This window comes from Leucopleurus acutus (genome assembly GCF_964270905.1).
Source record: "Leucopleurus acutus genome assembly, chromosome: 9".
NCBI classification, from domain to species: Eukaryota; Metazoa; Chordata; class Mammalia; order Artiodactyla; family Delphinidae; genus Leucopleurus; species Leucopleurus acutus.
Window position 1 is genome coordinate 98,251,778 of NC_139144.1, and position 20,822 is coordinate 98,272,599.

General features: G+C 37.5%; 1 protein-coding gene across 4 annotated transcripts in view; it reads right to left on the reverse strand.

Annotated features, from left to right (window-relative positions):
- TPK1 (thiamin pyrophosphokinase 1) overlaps positions 1-20,822 on the reverse strand; it is a 344,701-nt gene that overhangs the window by 208,653 nt on the left and 115,226 nt on the right. For all 4 annotated transcript variants that reach the window (XM_082846614.1, XM_082846615.1, XM_082846613.1 and 1 more), the window contains one exon: positions 16,156-16,225. In XM_082846614.1, the coding sequence (XP_082702740.1) occupies positions 16,156-16,225 (70 nt within the window). The remainder of the gene's footprint in view (positions 1-16,155; positions 16,226-20,822) is intronic.

Here is a 20,822-nt window from a genome sequence, read left to right on the forward strand (position 1 = left end):
GGATATTTTCCCACAAAGTTCATTGACTAGCCCTTGCTAGTTGAACTCCAGCTGTCACTTTTCTGTCCCCTAACAATAGGAAGGCCACAGCTGGCTTAGGTACAATCTCATCAACTCAAATTTCATGTCCTATAATGATGTGTCTACGAATCATATATGCCATCTAGTTGCTGAAGTTATTCTGCTGACCCTTGGTCCAATCTCACAAAACCAAAATTTTAATAATGAAAAATCATGCAGGAAGTATCTAGGTGTGCTAGGTGTGTGTGTGTAAGCACGCATGTATGTAAATGCATATGAAAAATCGGACAGGGACCATTCCATAATTTTTCTTAAAAATTATATACATATATGCACATGAAATTATATATATGTGGTATATGATTATATATTTTATATATACAATGTGTAGTATCTAGTACATACCTGAGGTATATATGTGATTATATATTATAAATATACAACATATATGTGATATTATATGATTACTCTCAATTATTATTTAACTCAGCAATCTAATAATATATTGAAAATAAGCAAAAAAATGTGATGAAATACATGAGCTCTTTAATGGTATTAACAAGTGCTAAAAAAATTCATTTTAAAAAAAATAAAATTAATAGAGCCATGTGTTACTCAAAACTTTGGACAGATGATCAAGGTTTCTCTGAAAAATCATCTGAAGGTAATTTATTTCTGAAGACTCACCCCCAGTGCAAGAAAGGAAAAGCAATTTTTCAGGAACATACTTTATGAAATAGAAGAGCCATAAAGAACAATGCCCCTGATTAAATTTAGTTGAAACCTGACTTCCTGCAGCTGCTCAGAATGATCCCACTCTGAACATTTATTTTGACTTCATGCATGATCTGACAAACATAGCATCTTTACATACATACTTTCCCCCTCTTCCAACACCCTGAAATGATTCAGGAGCCATGCATGGATAACTTCGGGATCTCTGATTTATAGCATTTGATAAACAACAGACTAAAATATATTACTAAACTAATCCAATCAATATTTCAACATAAATATGTCCTCACAGTTTGTTGTGTAGGGTTCTTTAATACCAAGACTCCTATTATAAATTTTCTTTTAAATGTGCTAATCATTTTTACCTTCCATCATTTTGATTCAAAGACTCGATAATGTTGGCATGCTTACAGAGCTTAGTAATTTGACTGCATAAATACTTTTTAATAAAAACTTGCCAAAGCAAATGACTAAATATTGCTTACAGCTAGGCTTATAAGAATCCAGCAAAACCAAAGATCTTTGGTTTTTCTTAAGCAAAGCACATGTTTCCTCTTCATGCATGTTAAAGCATACTGAAAATACATTTTCAACTATGTCATGAAATGATAGAAAATAAATCCCAATCACTGGGAAAACTATAGTCACAGGTAGGCTGAAATCAATTGTCACATATATTAGAGGTTATTAAGATCACAATGTATGTTCAGATACTTGATACCAACTTACTCCACCACAGTTTTATATTTATATATCTTATTCCATAAAAGCCTATGATACTGAGCAAGCTTTTGCAGAATGTTCCCTACGATAGAGAAAACAGAAGCCTTATAGATGAGTGTCTACTACTACTTACATAACCTCTGGGGTTGAAGTGACAACTTTGCAATTTTTGTTTGGTTCTAGCTAAAAGAACTAACAATCCTCCCAAAGAATGTGAAGAAATGATAAAAAATTCCAACTAAAAAGGTAATTCTTAAGAATCAAGTCAATCAACTGCATTATATGAATAAACAAAATCGTGGTATACCCGTATAATGGAACCCTACTCAACAGTGAAAAGGTACACAACGTGATCAATCTCAAGAGCATTGGATAGGGCTTCCCTGGTGGCGCAGTGGTTGAGAATCTGCCTGCCAATGCAGGGGACACAGGTTCGAGCCCGGTCTGGGAAGATCCCACATGCCGCAGAGCAACTAGCCCCATGAGCCACAATTACTGCGCCTGCGCGTCTGGAGCCTGTGTTCTGCAACAAGAGAGGTTGCGATAGTGAGGCCCATGCACCACGATGAGGAGTGGCCCCCACTTGCTGCAAGTAGAGAAAGCCCTCACACAGAAATGAAGAGCCAACACAGCCATACTTAAATAAATAAATAATTTTTTTTTTTAAAAGGCAAAATTCCTTTAAAAAAAAAACAAACCATTGGATAGGTTAAAAAGTCAGACAAAAGAAAACAAACCCTGTAATTCCATTTATCTGATATTCTAGAAGGCTGCAGGAGCCAGACTATAAGGGATCAACGGCCAAGGAACAGGAAGGAAATCTGGGGGATGACGGACAAGTTTTCATCTTGCCTGCCGTGGTAAATACAACTGTTAACCACTTCAAAACTAATTCAACTGTCTAAAGTGAATTTTTTTGTGTGAAAATTATTCCTGAACAAAGCTGATTAAAAACAGAAAAGAATCAGAGAAGCCAGACACTACATTCCATGATTCCAAACACAATATGATAAGCTCTGACAAGTTTTCTAAGTAGTTATACAATTACTGCATACAGAATATTAACTATGAAAGAATTTATAGCTATTGTTTAAAACTACCTCATACGCTTCTGCAACTGTCCTATAATTCATCACACACTGTAGCTTTGAAGGACCTCCCTCCATCCTCTTGGCTTATCCAAGTCTAGTACGAACCAGCCCAAAAAGTGGTAACATTTCATAATCAAGAGTTCTCTGAATAGAGGGCAGACAGCATAAGCAAGAAGTACTACAATCCTGCAGCCTGTGAACGAAAACCACATTCACAGAAAGATAGACAAGATGAAAAGGCAGAGGGCTATGTACCACATGAAAGAAGAAGATAAAACCCCAGAAAAAAAAAAAAATGAAGTGGAGACAGGCAACCTTCCAGAAAAAGAATTCAGAATAATGATACTGAAGATGATCTAGGACCTTGGAAAAACGATGGAGGCAAAGATCGAGAAGATGCAAGAAATCTTTAACAAAGACGTAGAAGAATTAAAGAACAAACAAACAGAAGTGAATACAATAACTGAAATGAAAACTATACTACAAGGAATCAATAGCAGAATAACCGAGGCAGAAGAACAGATAAGTGACCTGGAAGACAGAATGGTGGAATTCACTGCTGCAGAACAGAATAAAGAAAAAAGAATGAAAAGAAATGAAGACAGCCTAAGAGACCTCTGGGAAAACATTAAAGGCAACAACATTTGCATTATACGGGTCCCAGAAAGGAGAAGAGAGAGAGAAAGGACCAGAGAAAATATTTGAAGAGATTATAGTCAAAAACTTCCTTAACATGGGAAAGGAAATAGCCACCCAAGTCCAGGGAGCGCAGTGAGTCCCATACAGGATAAACCCAAGGAGAAACACGCCGAGACACATAGAAATCAAATTGACAAAAATTAAAGACAAAGAAAAATTATTGAAAGCAGCAAGGGAAAAACGACAAATAATATACAAGGGAACTCCCATAAGGTTAACAGCTGATTTCTCAGCAGAAACTCTACAAGCCAGAAGGGAGTGGCATGATATATATAAAGTGATGAAAGGGAAGAACCTACAACCAAGAGTACTCTACCCCGCAAGGATCTCATTCAGATTCGATGGAGAAATCAAAAGTTTTACAGACAAGCAAAAGCTAAGAGAATTCAGCACCAACAAAGCACCTCTACAACAAATGCTAAAGGAACTTCTCAAAGTGGGAAACACAACAGAAGAAAAGGACCTACAAAAACAAACCCAAAACAATTAAGAAAATGGTCATGGGAACATACATATTGATAATTACCTTAAATGTGAATGGATTAAATGCTCCAACAAAAAGACACAGACTGGCTGAATGGATCCAAAAACAAGACCCGTATATATGCTGTCTACAAGAGAACCACATCAGATCTAGGGACAAGTACAGACTGAAAGTGAGGGGATGGAAAAAGATATTCCATGCAAATGGAAATCAAAAGAAAGCTGGAGTAGCAATACTCATATCAGCTAAAATAGACTTTAAGGAATGTTACAAGAGACAAGGAAGGACACTACATAATGATCAAGGGATCAATCCAAGAAGAAGATATAATAATTATAAATATATATGCACCAGATATAGGAGCACCTCAATACATAAGGCAACTGCTAACAGCTATAACAGAGGAAATCAACAGTAACACAATAAAAGTGGGGGCCTTTAAAACCTCACTTACAACAATGGACAGATCATCTAAAATGAAAATAAATAAGGAAACACAAGCTTTAAATGGCACAATAGACCAGATAGATTTAATTGATATTTATAGGACATTCCATCCAAAAACAGCAGATTACACTTTCTTCTCAAGTGCACACAGAACATTCTACAGGATAGATCACATCTTGGGTCACAAATCAAGCCTCAGTAAATTTAAGGAAATTGAGATCATATCAAGAACCTTTTCTGACCAAAACACTATAAGATTAGAAATCAATTACAGGGAAAAAAACGTAAAAAACACAAACACATGGAGGCTACACAATACATTACTAAATAACCAAGAGATCACTGAAGAAATCAAAGAGGAAATCAAAAAATACCTAGAGACAAATGACAATGAAAACATGATGATCCAAAACCTATGGGATGCAGCAAAAGCAGTTCTAAGAGGGAAGTTTATTGCTATACAAACCTACCTCAAGAAACAAGAAAAATTTCAAATAAACAATCTAACCTTACACCTAAAGGAACTAGAGAAAGAACAAACAAAACCCAAAATTAGCAGAAGGAAAGAAATCATAAAGATCAGAGCAGAAATAAATGAAATAGAAACAAAGAAAACAGTAGCAAAGATCAATAAAACTAAAAGCTCCTTCTCTGAGAAGATAAACAAAATTGATAAATCAATAGCCAGACTCATCAAGAAAAAGAGGGACAGGACTCAAATCAATAGAATTAGAAATGAACAAGGAGAAGTTACAACAGACACTGCAGAAATACAAAGCACCCTGAGAGACTACTACAAGCAACACTATGCCAATAAAATAGACAACCTGGAAGAAATGGACAAATTCTTAGAAAGGTATAACCTTACAAGACTGAACCAGGAAGAAACAGAAAATATGAACAGACCAATCTCAAGTAATGAAATTGAAACTGTGATTAAAAATTTTCCAACAAACAAAAGTCCAGGACCAGATGGCTTCACAGGCGAATTCTATCAAACATTTAGAGAAGACCTAACACCCATCCTTCTCAAACTCTTCCAAACATTGCAGAGGAAGGAATACTCCCAAACTCATTCTATGAGGCCACCATCACCCTGATACCAAAACCAGACAAAGATACTACAAAAATCGAAAATTACAGACCAATATCACCGATGAATAGAGATGCAAAAATCCTCAACAAAATACTAGCAAACAGAATCCAACAACACATTAAAAGGATCATACACCATAATCAAGTGGGATTTATCCCAGGGGTGCAAGGATTCTTCAATATACGCAAATCAATCAATGTGATACACCATGTTAACAAACTGAAGAATAAAAACCATATGATCATCTCAATAGATGCAGAAAAAGCTTCTGAAAAAATTCAACACCCATTTATGATAAAAACTCTCCAGAAAGTGGGCATAGAGGGAACCTACCTCAACATAATAAAGCCCATATATGACAAACCCACAGCAAACATCATTCTCAATGGTGAAAAACTGAAAGCATTTCCTCTAAGATCAGGAAGACGACAAGGATGTCTTCTTTCAATACTTTCAATATTTTTATTCAAGATAGTTTTGGAAGTCCTAGCCACAGCAATCAGAGAAGAAAAAGAAATAAAAGGAATACAAATTGGAAAAGAAGAAGTAAAACTGTCACTGTTAGCAGATGACATGATACTATACATAGAGAATCCTAAAACTGCCACCAGAAAACTACTAGAGCTAATCAATTAATTTGGTAAAGTTGCAGGATACAAAATTAATGCACAGAAATGTCTTGCATTCCTACACACTAATGATGAAAAATCTGAAAGTGAAATTAAGGAAACACTCCCATTTACCATTGCAACAAAAAGAATAAAATACCTAGGAATAAACCTACCTAGGGAGACAAAAGACCTGTATGCAGAAAACTATAACACACTGATGAAAGAAATTAAAGATGATACCAACAGATGGAGAGATATACCATGTTCTTGGATTGGAAGAATCAACACTGTGAAAATGACTATACTGCCCAAAGCAATCTACAGATTCAATGCAATCCTTATCAAATTAACAATGGCATTTTTTACGGAACTAGAACAAAAAATCTTAAAATCTGTATGGAGACATAAAAGACCCCGAATAGCCAAAGCAGTCTTGAGGGAAAAAAACGGAGCTGGAGGAATCAGACTCCCTGACTTCAGACTATACTATAAAGCTACGGTAATCAAGACAATATGGTACTGGTACAAAAACAGAAACATAGAGCAATGGAACAAGATAGAAAGCCCAGAGATAAACCCATGCACCTATGGTCAACTAATCTATGACAAAGGAGGCGAGGATATACAATGGAGAAAAGACAGTCTCTTCAATAAGTCGTGCTGGGAAAACTGGACAGATACATGTAAAAGAATGAAATTAGAACACTCCCGAACACCATACACAAAAATAAATTCAAAATGGATTAGAGACCTAGATGTAAGACCGGACACTATAAAACTCTTAGAGGAAAACATAGGAAGAACACTCTTTGACATAAATCACAGTAAGATCTTTTTTGATCCACCTCCTAGAGTAATGGAAATAAAAACAAAAATAAACAAGTGGGACCTAATGAAACTTCAAAGCTTCTGCACAGCAAAGTAAACTACAAACTAGACGAAAAGACAGCCCTCAGAATGGAAGAAAATATTTGCAAACAAATCAACGGACAATGGATTAATCTCCAAAATATACAAACAGCTCATGCAGCTCAATATTAAAGAAACAAACAACCCAATCCAAAAATGGGCAGAAGACCTAAACAGACATTGCTGCAAAGAAGACATACAGATGGCCAAGAAGCACATGAAAAGCTGCTCAACATCACTAATTATTAGAGAAATGCAAATCAAAACTACAATGAGGTATCACCTCACACCAGTTAGAATGGGCATCATCAGAAAATCTACAAACAACAAATGCTGGAGAGGGTGTGGACAAAAGGGAACCCTCTTGCACTGTTTGTGGGAATGTAAATTGATACAGCCACTATGGAGAACAGTATGGAGGTTCCTTAAAAAACTAAAAATAAAATTACCATATGATCCAGCAATCCCACTACTGGGTATATACCAAGAGAATACCATAATTCAAAAACACACATGCACCTTAATGTTCACTGCAGCACTGTTTACAATAGCCAGGTGATGGAAGCAACCTAAATGCCCATCGACAGATGAATGGATAAAGAAGTTGTGGTAAATATATACAATGGAATATTAGCCATAAAAAGGAACGAAATTGGGTCATTTGTTGAGACATGGATGGATCTAGAGACTGTCATACAGAGTGAAGTAAGTCAGAAAGAGAAAAACAAATATCGTATATTAATGCAGGTATGTGGAACCTAGAGAAATGGTACAGATGAACCGGTTTGCAGGGCTGAAGTTGAGACACAGATGGAGAGAACAAATGTATGGACACCAATGGGGGAAAGCCACGGTGGGGGGGGAGGGGACGGTGGTGTGATGAATTGGGCGATTGGGATTGACATGTATACACTGCTGTGTATAAAACTGATGACTAATAAGAACCTGCTGTATATAAAAAAAAAGTAAAATAAAATTCAAAAACTAAAAAAAAAAAAAAAAAAAAAAGAGTTCTCGGAATAATCCAGAAGATAGATCTCTCCCTAAAATGTCACTTTTCAATAAACTACAACCCAAGGAGGTGAAATTACTTGCAAAACATCTCACAGTAATGAAGTCACAGGATTCCGAATGCTGACCTAACTAATAAGTCCATGCACACTCTCACTACAGAATTCCCATTCTAGACACCATGGCTACCTGCCTGCAAAGAAAGGGACTGAGAGCACAAATTGTTAAAGTTACTCATATGTAGACAGACAAGTCATTATTGATTCCTTCATGGGTGTATCAGATAACTTGCTTCCAGATGCCTGGTTTAATTATATTGATAACGGCTTTAGAAGCTAATTTGTAAGAAGAGCTAGGCTTCCACTTGATTCAGTTATTTAAATTATACTTTGAAAGTGGTTTAGCTGGGGCACAGTTAGCTTTAGAGACAGAGTTACAATCATCCTTTATTCCCACTCGGTCACTCCGAAAAGTGGTACTAAAACCGGGTTCCCCTAAAACCCAGTTTCTCTGCTCAGTTTATGATTAACCCCTCTATCCAAAACTTGATTCCCTTTCTTGTCCCACCCCTGTTCCCCTCAGGATTGAGGAGTATCAAAGAAAAGTGGGGACTGAAATTGAGCAGGACCCTGCAGGGCCCTCCCAGGTACTAAAGCCCCTCCGTGTCCCCCGTTTCTTGTTTGTAGACTACTCGGCTGTAGTCTCCGAGGCTTTCCCTGAGTTCCAAAGTGGTAACTAATTAGCAAAGTGAGACAATGCAGAAACAAAGGAAGAGTAGTCAAGAAACAACAGTGTAGCTATAAAAGAGTCCTAGTTCCTCCTCAAGGCATACCCGTAACAACCTGATGCAAATCTTTGAGTTGTTCTACAGGAAATAAGACTTCTGCCAACCCAGGTGGAGGATGGTGACTACTTGCTGACCACAAGCAATGGACCCCAGGTTGGTTGGAACCAGAAGGTTGATGATTAAGATTCCTGAAACATCATCCTCTTACCTCACCACCAACCAATCAGAAGAAAGTCATGCCTGTGTAGCCCTCATCCCAAGGGTCGACTTTAAAAACCCTTCCCTGAAAGCCATCGGGGAGCTCAAGTCTTTTTAGCATGAGCTATCCACTCTCCTTGCTTGGTACCCTCAATAAACACTGTACTTTTGTTCACCACAACCCCGTGTCAGCAGTTTGGCTTTGCTGCATGGCGGGCAAGTGGACCCAAGTTTGGTTTGGGTCCTAACAGTACTAATCTGTGACGAGAAAGTTGCAAGAATATATAAAGCTAGAAAGTCTGAAATCTTAACTGTGAGAAAATTAATGGAGAGGCATGAGAAATCAAGAATGAATCTTGTGTTTCTATTTAAGCACCCAGGTCATCCTCATCCTACCCCTTATTAATTCATGTTTAACTGAATGGTCATTTGTATGAATTCAGGGAATTTTTGTTGGGTGCTAATCTTTTAAATGAAAGAGAAGACCAACTCCTAACTAACTAAGCTCAACTAGAACATTGTTTATATAAAAAATAATCTCTAGGACTTCCCGGTCAGGATGCTATATTCATCAATTACTCTGAGAAAACTAATCTAAAAACAACAGTCCCCCCATTTCAAATTCCTACACACTAATGACACCAAAATTCATATCCCTTTCTCAGACTACTATGCTGTGAGTTTCAGATTCTCAAAGTCGCACAGAATCACAATTTAAAAAGAAAACCTCTCACATTTAGCATCAAAATGCCAATAAATTCAAAGGTAAGGACCTTAGTTTCATGATAAAAGAGTCATTTAAGAAGGAATTAGAATACAATGTACAAACGTAAAATAGATAGCTAGTGGGAAGCAGCCGCATAGCACAGGGAGATCAGCTCGGTGCTTTATGACCACCTAGAGGGGTGGGATAGGGAGAGTGGGAGGGAGACGCAAGAGGGAAGGGATATGGGGATATATGTGCACACGGAGCTGATTCACTTTGTTATACAGTAGAAACTAACACAACAATGTAAAGCAATTATACTTCAATAAATATGTTAAAAAAATTAAAAAATAAAATGTTACATAAAAAAAGAATACAGTGTAATGTAAGACATTCTGGAAATAAGTGGGACATATTACTACTCATGATTTCAGACAAAAAATGGATAATCTTTTTAGATACAAGACATTTATGGTTTATACATGCTAATAATATTAAAATATATTTATATATATCCCTGAAGTTTCTTCTCTAGCATCAAGATACTTCCAGTACCTGATACTGTATCTTAGAAACCCCTGGCTGTAAAAAAAAAAAAAAAAAAAAAAAAGCTTCATCTTTGTGACATTTCTGCCAAGATATCAAAGAAAAATCATTAATTCAATAAATTCTTAGATGCTCATTAGCGTACTGGATATTATAAGGCACATAAAGATTAATTATGATCACTGCCTTCCAGGAGTTCACCACCTAATGAGAGAGATAAGATACATCTACACGTAGCTAAATCACAAGGTAAAATGAGAAGGTAAATAATTACAAAGTATTATGCAAAGTTAAAGGACAATAGATCACTAGAAATTTACAACCTAGTTAAAGATATGTCTTTACAGCTCTAAATCAAGGTAAAATGTGAATATAACATTGTAAATTTAAAAGTATTACAAGATATAAGAGACGTCCAAGTCCCATCGGGCTGGAAGGAGAGGGTGTCCTCATGGGACAGACAGCATTTTATTGAGCACAGCTGCATGGAGAGTTTTACTACAAAAAACAAAACAAATAAACACTAGCATATGCTACTAAAACCATCTGAACATCAGTACAGCAAAGGATCTAGAAGCTCTGACCAATCAGAATGGACTGCCAGACAATCAGAATGGATTATGGGTGGTACCAATGTGATCAAGCTGAAGACCAGCCTGAGAAAGGGCCCTGGGCACAGGCAGTGAGGAGAAAGGACCTGGGAGAAGACAAGGCACGGCTGACAACAGCAGCAAACGCCACACACCCTGATTCTCACCGTAATGAGTTTAGATTTTATCCAGGAGACAAAGGAGAAACACTCCACCTCGCCACAGTAACCTCTCTCTCACACAGACAGACACACAGACACACAGCACACTCTGGGGCCCTAACTAACCTTTTACACTCCATTAGGATCCTCAGAATATTTTCTAACACCCCCATTCTAGTTTAATGGTCCACACCCATGCTTTCCTTTGTCATAGAACCTATCACACAGAACTAGAGCTTTTGCATTATGTGTTTTATAATCTACCACACCGAATGCTAATTTCCTCTTTACTTCTATTATACTGTAAGTTTCTTGGGGGCAGGAACTATATTTTATTTATTTATATATTCACAGTAACCATCAAAATATCTAACTGTAAAAGGTATTCGATGGATGCTTGAATGAATGAATGAATCACAAGTTAAATGCTACATTCTTATTTCTGCCATTGGGTTATTCTAGAGAGACTATATCTCATTCCAAAGCTTTCTCTTTTTTTTACTCAGTTTACCTTAACTAGAGTCTAACAGAACAGGGTTTAAAAATGCTTACCTACCTTAAAAGGCATTATTTTCTTAAATGATCAATATAAATTATTTCTCCCATATTGTCAGATTACTTATGTTTTGTGATCGATTTTGTGACTGTTTCTGTACAATTCTTATTCTCTTCTACTTGATTCCATTACTTCCTTCATCTCTTAACATAATTAGTGTGACTATAATTCTCCCGTAAGAACCTCCAGCAATGTTTCTTAATCTCTTTTTCAGATTCAGAGAGCTATGGAGTCTTTTTATTTTTTTGCGGTATGCGGGCCTCTCACTGTTGTGGCCTCTCCCGTTGCGGAGCACAGGCTCCCGACGCGCAGGCTCAGCGGCCATGGCTCACGGGCCCAGCCGCTCCGCAGCATGTGGGATCTTCCCAGACCGGGGCAGGAACCCGTGTCCCCTGCATCGGCAGGCGGACTCTCAACCACTGCGCCACCAGGGAAGCCCAGCTATGGAGTCTTTATCCCAAAAAATGTCCATCCACTCCAAATTCAATATGTTATGATTCTATTTTATGAAGCCCCAAAGTGACATTAATTAGGTCAGAGAGTAGTTTCCTGTGAGGGGGGCTGGCGACGGCAGGGAGGAGGAGAAGGCTCCGGCAACACTGGGATGATACTCTACTTATTGATCTCAGTACTGTTCACACTGCTGTGCTCCCCTTTGAGAAAATTCATTGAGCTGTATCGTTATCACTTGTGCACTTCTCTCTATGTTTGTGTTTTAATATTCATTATGGTGGAAAACATTGGTAATTACTGTCAGAGTTGACAACTTTCCGGACCCTGGTTAAAAACTGACTAGAGCAACAACTGTCCTTCTCTTACAGTATCTGTTAAAGATGCAGAAAAAGGACTAACTTGAGTGAGGGAGGAGAGCAATGGTGGTTGGGGGCAGGGCAGGGAGTGCATAACCCTCCCCATCATCACTTTTATTTACCTAGTACAAGCAAATAACAATCGCGCAATATTCTTTGCTGTGGACAGTTTACACTTTTCTGATCTAATACAGTGTCAATAAAATCATTGCTAGAAAAACAAAACAAACCTCCAAAGCCTATCAATGATGAGCAAGAAAAAAATCTGCTCTGTAAAATCTTCCTAGCAAATCATACCTTGCTTCTCTTCTATTTTTTCACCCTCATCTCTGTATCCTCTGATTATTCTGATCATGGGGCCAGGCTTCTCCATCCTGGTTCTGACCAACGGTGGGTTTTACCTACTTGGGAGAAGACAGGAGGCAGATGTTGCGAGCCCACCAATGGACTTTTTCATCACAGACCACTACCAGAATATAAACATGAGACTTGAGTCAGTATCAGGCTGGGGCTGTAGAATTGGGGGTATTAGCCCACACATCTGACACCCAAACTTACTACCCCACATTTCCAAAAACAGACATCTGGGGTTAGGAAAACAGTCAGTTAAGAGTACAGGAGTACAGTACAGAGTCTTCATAAACTGTCTTCCTCTTTAATCTCAAGTCCACAACCACAGCTAGGATCCAAATATCACTGGCGGTGCCCATTCTATGTCTCCTTGACTGGGTCTTCACCCTGCCTCAGTTTGATGTACAGACTGAACACACACCCGAATCAGAACCTATCAGCTCTCAGAGCAGAGGTAATCTAGTTACTGAAAATACACAGGTCATCAAAGTCACTCAAAACCTCATGGTGAGAGAGAACAGAGTAACTGTAATCAAATACTTATTAACAAATATTTTCTGAGAATCTAATTTTCTAGGCACAAGGGACTTTACATTCATTGAGCTTACATTCACTTGAGCAAGAAAAATTAGTCATATTTTCTGAACTCCAAATGGCAGAACTCAATGCAACTCTTTGCTACTTAGGAAAAAATAACATAATTTTTTTTTTTTTTTTTTTGGCTTCACTGGGTCTTTGTTGCTACGCACAGGCTTTCTCTAGTTGCAGCAAGCAGGGGCTACTCTTCATTTCAGTGTGCAGGCTTCTCATTGTGGTGGCTCCTCTTGTTGCAGAGCATGGGATCTAGGGTGCTTGGGCTTCAGGAGTTGCAGCACACAACCTCAGTAGTTGTGGCGCACGGGTTTAGTTGCTCCATGACAGGTGGGATCTTCCTGGACCAGGGATTGAACCCATGTCCCCTACATTGGCAGGCGGATTCTTAACCACTGTACCACAAAAGAAGTCCCAATAACAGATAATTTTATTTTTTTCTTTTTGTTTCTCCCGACTCACTAGCATATACTCAGATCACCATGAATTGTTTTCACAATAAATAAAAACATTAAGGGCTTCTTTATAAAAAAAAAAAAAACCTGGTAAATGGAGAGAGGTGACTTTCAAAGTAGAAACAAAGACAAACATTTGTAAAAAGAAAAAAAAAAGACAAACATTTGTGAAAGACGTACAAGACTGAATGCATTCCGTACATGATCAGACGTAAGGTCACCACTGAATTTTGCTTCAGCACTATCCCTTGGCAAACCCTGCTCCTCTGTTACTGTCTACATCAGCCTTCCTTCTTTCCATTCCTAATGTGTAAAGATCTCACTTTCTCTACAACTGGAGATGATTCTCTACATATTCATGTTTTATTGCATAATTATAAGGTATTACATTGTAGATTAGCACACTGAATAAATAAAAAAATAAGAACAAGCGAAGCAGCGGTCCACAACCCTAACTTGGCTTTTCAAAACTCATGAATATTTTTTCCATTTCCATTGTAAAGCCTTTCTGTTAAAAATACAGTTAATAGGAACAATGTTTAGTTACCTATGTCCAATTAGTTTAACTGGGTAGGGTTTGGATTTAATGAGATTTATTCCAAGACTTTAATTCCCACATGAAGCAGTTAGCTTCACTCATCTCCCTATTAGGGACTCTATCTCCACCCCAGCCAGCCACATCCCTAAGCATCAGACTATGCATCACGGCAAACAATGTTATTACAACTCGAAAATCAACGACAAATACACTTTCTTCTTAAACATCTTCATATATGGACAAATGGATGCTAGATAAATCATATAAATCTTCTTGGAAGATTTCCGTGACATTACTCATAAATGTGTTCAGAAATATAAGAAATGATTATTTCGAAATCTGGGCAAAAATAATGGCACCCATTCCCAGATCCAGCAATGTACACTACTTTCAGATGCGAGTAAACATGTTGGATGTTGTATTTCTTACTAGTGGCCAGCCCAATCCAATAAAATTAATCAGTACAGAAATCTACTTTTTCATAGGCATTCTAGATGGTTCTTATGATCAAGGAAGAGTTGGGAAGTACTGTGTTAATACCCTTTCATAGCTCTGGTTCATGTAATTATGTTCATGAGCTACACCCATCACAAAGAGAAAAAGCACTCAGTACCAGATTGCTGGCCACTAAGCAGCCTATAGGCATGAAACAAACAGCCCCCAATTCATATCTTGCCCACATGGCCATTATGCTCCTCTCTGAAGCAACTGGCCCAGACACTTCTATACACATACTTGAGTATTTTTTCACACACTGTCCATGTCAAGTCTTCAAGAGTAGTCAGAGGAATCCATAAAGTTTAAAAATAAAGACGCACAGGGGCTTCCCTGGTGGCGCAGTGGTTGAGAGTCCGCCTGCCGATGCAGGGGACACGGGTTCGTGCCCCGGTCCAGGAAGATCCCACATGCCGCGGAGCGGCTGGGCCCGTGAGCCATGGCCGCTGAGCCTGCGCGTCCGGAGCCTGTGCTCCGCAGTGGGAGAGGCCGCAGCAGAGAGAGGCCCGCGTACCGCAAAAAAGAATTAAAAAAAAAAATAAAATAAAATAAAGACGCACAAAATGTTAAGAATTTAAATTGTCTTCCTAGCTGTCACTGTGGTTATATTCTTTGATAATGCATCCAGACATGCCCAATCTCATGCCTTTCTCCTATGGGCAACCAGCTGCTTTCAAAATAACAGCTCCAATATTAAAAACGTGAAGTAAAAATTTTGATGCCATAAAGATGTATTTTACATCATTTCAAAATACATGTATTTAAACTCACAGCTACAATACGCTGCATCAAATATTTTTATTTTTTGCAGCAAGGAGGTGATTTCTCAAACTATAAACATTTCAGTACATTTAATAACACATATGGTAGAAGTAGAACTAAATTTCATAGCTAGTCTACTTATATCTAGACTATAAATTCTTGTGTTTGTCAAGAGGAGGAACTATACACATGCTGGCAATGAGCTAGATTTAAACTGTGCTTTCATCAAACGTATTCTCACATCTAAAAATAGCTCACCATGCAAAGATCAGGAAAACCAGAGAGCACAGATAACAAATCGTTAAGAAATAAATTATTTATCTCTTTAAAATATATGTATGCATAACTCAGAAGTAAGTTAAATTACACTGAGTTTTACTCGATGCTAATATAAAAATCTTGAACCCTCTACAGCAGTATATATCTTTTATATGAGATCAGTTTGTATTCCTTTAACTGTTTGAATAAAAACTCAAATTACCATTATTTTAGTCAATGTTCAAAGTCCTCACAAATATCGATATCTGATAATGCTACTTCATGAGACTTTGAAATAGTAGAATGTTTTTTTATTTTCAGTAAGAATAAGATTGGCCTATTTCTACTTGCAGATACCATTCAAAGCAAAGAAATAATACAACATGGTTAAGCAGCTCTCTCCCTGAGGTGGTTTTCTGTAAAAAGAATTTGAAGGAAAATGAACAGTCACCATTTACTAAGAAGAGAAAAAGCAAGCTCAAGAGCAGAACTGATATAACAGACACTGGCTGAAAGAAAGCATACCTTTCCCTCTCTCCTTCCGTGACGTCATATAAGCGGTTGGCACCTCCATCAGCACAGGCTCTTAAAAGAGCTTCAAAAAGAAAAAAAACAAAGAATATTTCAATATAGGAAGCTTAGAGCAGTATCTTTCAAAGGCTGAACGTTAAGAGGCACTCAGACACACACATGCACACACACACACTCACGCTCCCCTCCTTGGATCATTTCACATTCAGCCAGTGACACTGCTGGTACTGAAAATGATCCTACACATCACACACACAAGCGAGACCACCAGGCAAGTCCCTTGCTCCCTTATTTTATTAATTTTTATAGAAATTTTCTATTTATGGCAGGTATTAAGGGTTTCCATATTTTACTGTGATATGGAAGATTTCTTTTAAAAATAAATCATAGGGCTTCTCTGGTGGCGCAGTGGTTGAGAGTCCGCCTGCCAATGCAGGGGACACGGATTCGTGCCCCGGTCCAGGAAGATCCCACATGCCGCGGAGCGGCTGGGCCCGTGAGCCATGGCCGCTGAGCCTGCACGCCCGGAGCCTGTGCTCCGCAACGGAAGAGGCCACAACAGTGAGAGGCCCGCGTACCACAAAAAAAAAATAAAAATAAATAAATAATAAGCATAACATCATAAGTTTATTTTAAAGTATGAAGTAACTAATAATCTAGGTATATATGACTGTAAAAATTGAGAAGTTGGTACAAAATTGACTGAAACTTGGGAAGCACTAAGATAATCAGATAAGGCAAAAGAGCCCCAGCTGCCTCTCTAGCTGGGCCTTTTTATCTCTTGGCTTACCGTGCTTTTCCCCTAGTATCATCCTAGGATTTGATGCTGCTGGTCAATCATTCCTTGAAATTTTCTTAGTCCATTGTCTACTATTTTTGCCGTTGTTACTTCTCTAATTTCTAATTTACCTAGAAATGGTCAGTATCTTAGCATCAATTCATCCCTTTATTTAAAAAAATATATCCTTTATCTAATAGTTTCAAATCAAACTTTTTCTTTTTAATCCTGGGCAATATAAGAGTGAATGCTGAGATGTCTAAGATTCTAATTCCTCACCCTGAACAGACCAAAGCCTTGCCTCTGTCCCCACATAGCTGTTAAAACCAATCATTAGGTCATAAAAATCAGCAAAGACCTTGGACACCAGCAGTTTCAGAAGAAATAAACTATAATCGGCCCTCCATACCCAAAGGTTCCAAATTTGGTCCCCTGCTGAATCTGTGGAAGGAGGCTGAATTCCTGTATTGCACCGTTTTATATTAGTGACTTGAGCATCTGCGGATTTTGGTATCTCAGGGGTTCCTGGAACCAATCTCCCACGGATACCGAGAGACAACTGTATTTTTTTGAGCTACTTCCTCATTTTATTGCACTTATGAAGTCACCTTCCCTTTTTGCAAATTTAGCTACACATTTAAAAGAGTGTTTATAAAATCTACCTCCAAATTTCTAGGTGTTTTATAACAGGTGGAATATTGGAAAAGATAGTTAATTGACCGTACTGGCGTGAGTAAAGGTCCCAAAGAATTTTCCACTAATCAATGATATACGGGAAGTAGTTTTCTGTCCTATATTATATCAGAAATAAAACAGAGGCCAAGTGGGAAAAAAAAAAAAGAAATCCCTTTTTTGCTTCAGCTTCTTCAACTGTAAATGGTAACAGTATCGCCTCTGACAGAGGTATTAAGCAATTAATGACTTAATAATTATAATAGTGCTCATCACAATACTGGAGCATAGTAAGCATTCAACAGACTAAAGCATTCATTAGTCCTCTTTCTCCATTCCTGTTAGAATGAAAATAAAGTCTAAAAAGCATTGTTTTTCTAGAAAAGAAAAGCCTAAGGTCCTTAAAAAGTGCAAAACAAAAATAAGAGTTTTTACAAGATATCTAAGAGGGACATCTCATTTTACCCATTACCGACAACACGTATTTCCCTTTAAGGAAAGGGACCCAAATTCAAATTATACCACAAACATAACCTGCAGAAGATCACAAAATATTCTGCATATTTCCTTAATACCAAAAACTAAAAGTTCAAAAACATCAAAAGCTAAATGGAGAGATAATCTCACATACAAAAGATGCTGTAGAACAAATGAATAGGGAGATGGAAAAGACTGATAAATAGAAACAGATGAGGGCTTCCCTGGTGGCGCAGTGGTTGAGGGTCCGCCTGCCGATGCAGGGGACACGGGTTCGTGCCCCGGTCCGGGAAGATCCCACATGCCGCGGAGCAGCTGGGCCCGTGAGCCACGGCCGCTGGGCCTGCATGTCCAGAGCCTGTGTTCCGCAACGGGAGAGGCCACAACAGTGAGAGGACCGTGTACCGCAAAAAAAAAAAAAAAAAAAAAAGAAACAGATGGTAAACTGTAATTACCCTCAGAGTATATAATACATTTCTCTGTAAACAAAATTAACAAGTCTGTTGTATCTTTTTATGTAAGATCTTTTTATGTAAAATTGATTCACTGAAGTAAAATGAAAATCTAGAAGTAGTGGCAAAGGATTATCAAATAGAATGACTTGTCATGTTTTCGCACTCTATTATTTTACAAATATCAGTTGAATTCAACATTTATACCTACCACGTGGCAGGCCCGAAACAGAATAGAAAGATGAATAACAGAAAGAACTAGTTCTCCAGACTCACACTATTGTGGAAAAAGGAGAAAGAGAAGCACATATATACATTGCACTGTAGACATTGATGAGGGCTATGACAGAAGCAATGAAACATGATGGGAGGACTGGGACAGGAGACAATTTCAGCGGACAAATCTGTAAAACTGTGTATTATTAACTCTAGTTCAGCTAAAATCAGTGTTACTTGAGAATCCAAAATTGTTTTCTCCTGCCTGTTATTTCTCACACCCAGACTTAAACTGGTATTTTTAGAGCAGTTTTAATAAAAGAGAAATACCTAAGTCTTAGGAAGTAAATTTGTCCACATCTATTCCTGTTTTAAATGGCTAAAAGAGTTAAACTAACCGTGATGAAATCTGTGGACCACTCTTTTATCACCTAGAAGCTGGGATTGTGGTGCAATCCATCTGAAAGAAAACACAAGCTCCAGTCTGTCCCTAAAACTATTTTGTTTTGTTGTCAATAAAGCTTAACAAAAAAGATATACTCTACCACTTTTAAATCTTATTAATGAAATATTTTCCATGTACTTAAATAAAATTGCATTTGGAAAACAAAATTTCAAGCATGTATTACATAATGTTGGCATGAATTCATTGGTAGCAATTTGAAAGCTGAGTAAACAAATGACTATTAATGAAAGAGACCAACTAAAAAAATCAGTAGTAGAGGACACTCTCAAATAGGATATTTTTGATAAATCACGAATCAGCCTCAAAAATATGTTCACTCCATCATCATTTAAATTGTCCCACGCTTTAATGAAAAGAAGTTACTGCATGAGTTATCTTTAATGTAAAAATGTCATTGGCTCATACAGCAAAATTTTTGCAGATTTATCAATTACTACAGTTTCAATGCTTGAATAGTTATTTACTATGGATCAGGCTGATAAACAGCTGAAGACTAAAATACATTAAAATCTCTACATCAACTTTATATATTGGTACTACCAATAAGCATGCTAAATACATCTGAAACTAATTTTTTTTAACCTGGCATAAGTTACTGTTACTGACAAATAATGAAGAGCTCCACTCACAATCAGAGGTTAATTGGTTAGTTCATTAATTTCTGTTGAATAAAGCTGGACAGAAATGATTTGACTTTCTGAAAAGTAGACTATGATATTGGTTCCAAGTATTAAGATGTAAGAAAAAATAAAGTAAAATCAAAGAAACATTTTTCAGTGTCAGTCAACTGAAAGAACACTAGACATAAAGGATTTTGATTCCAGTCTGGATCAGCCACTTGTTAGTACTATGACTGATCTAATCCCAAGTGTGCTGATTCCAATGCAAAATAGAGTATTATATATATTTTACCAAGCTCACAAAATTTTTCAGGAACTGGAGAGAGACAACAAAGATAAAACCAGAAGGAAGTAGCATGGGGAATATTCTCTTACATGCAGTTGATAAAATTATAATTTTGAGAGACAGTTTGGCAGATTTATAAAAATTTCAATGTGTATGTCCTTTGATCCAGAAATGCTAGGTAGCCTCTATAAAACTTGCCCAAATTCACAAGGGCGTATGTACAAGGATAGTCACTGTGATATCATATGTAATCCTGAAAAAGCTGTTAGCAAACTTGAATGGTCATCACTTAAATATTGGTAAAATATATCAAGGCCCTTGTAAGGAACCATTAAAAAAAAAAGTAGCTCTTATATGTATTTATATGTTATCTCTTATAAGATATGTTATTTAAAACTTTAGGTTAAATCTTCCTTGCAACAACAACTCAGAGAATATATAGAAATATGCCTAATTCAATAAAACTAAGAATTGTACCAAGGATACTATGTCAAGAATGCTTATCCAAGTAATCAGTGATCAGCATTAATAAGATGCACCCACACTGGAGAAAGGACACTAGACCTACACCCTGAGGAAGCTCATAAAAACAGCAAGGCACAACAGCTCAAGAGACCCAAGAATCAAGTCTTCCTGGTCAGAAGCATACCAAACAAGGAGTGACCAGAATGTTTGAAAGTCACTCCTGGGAAGT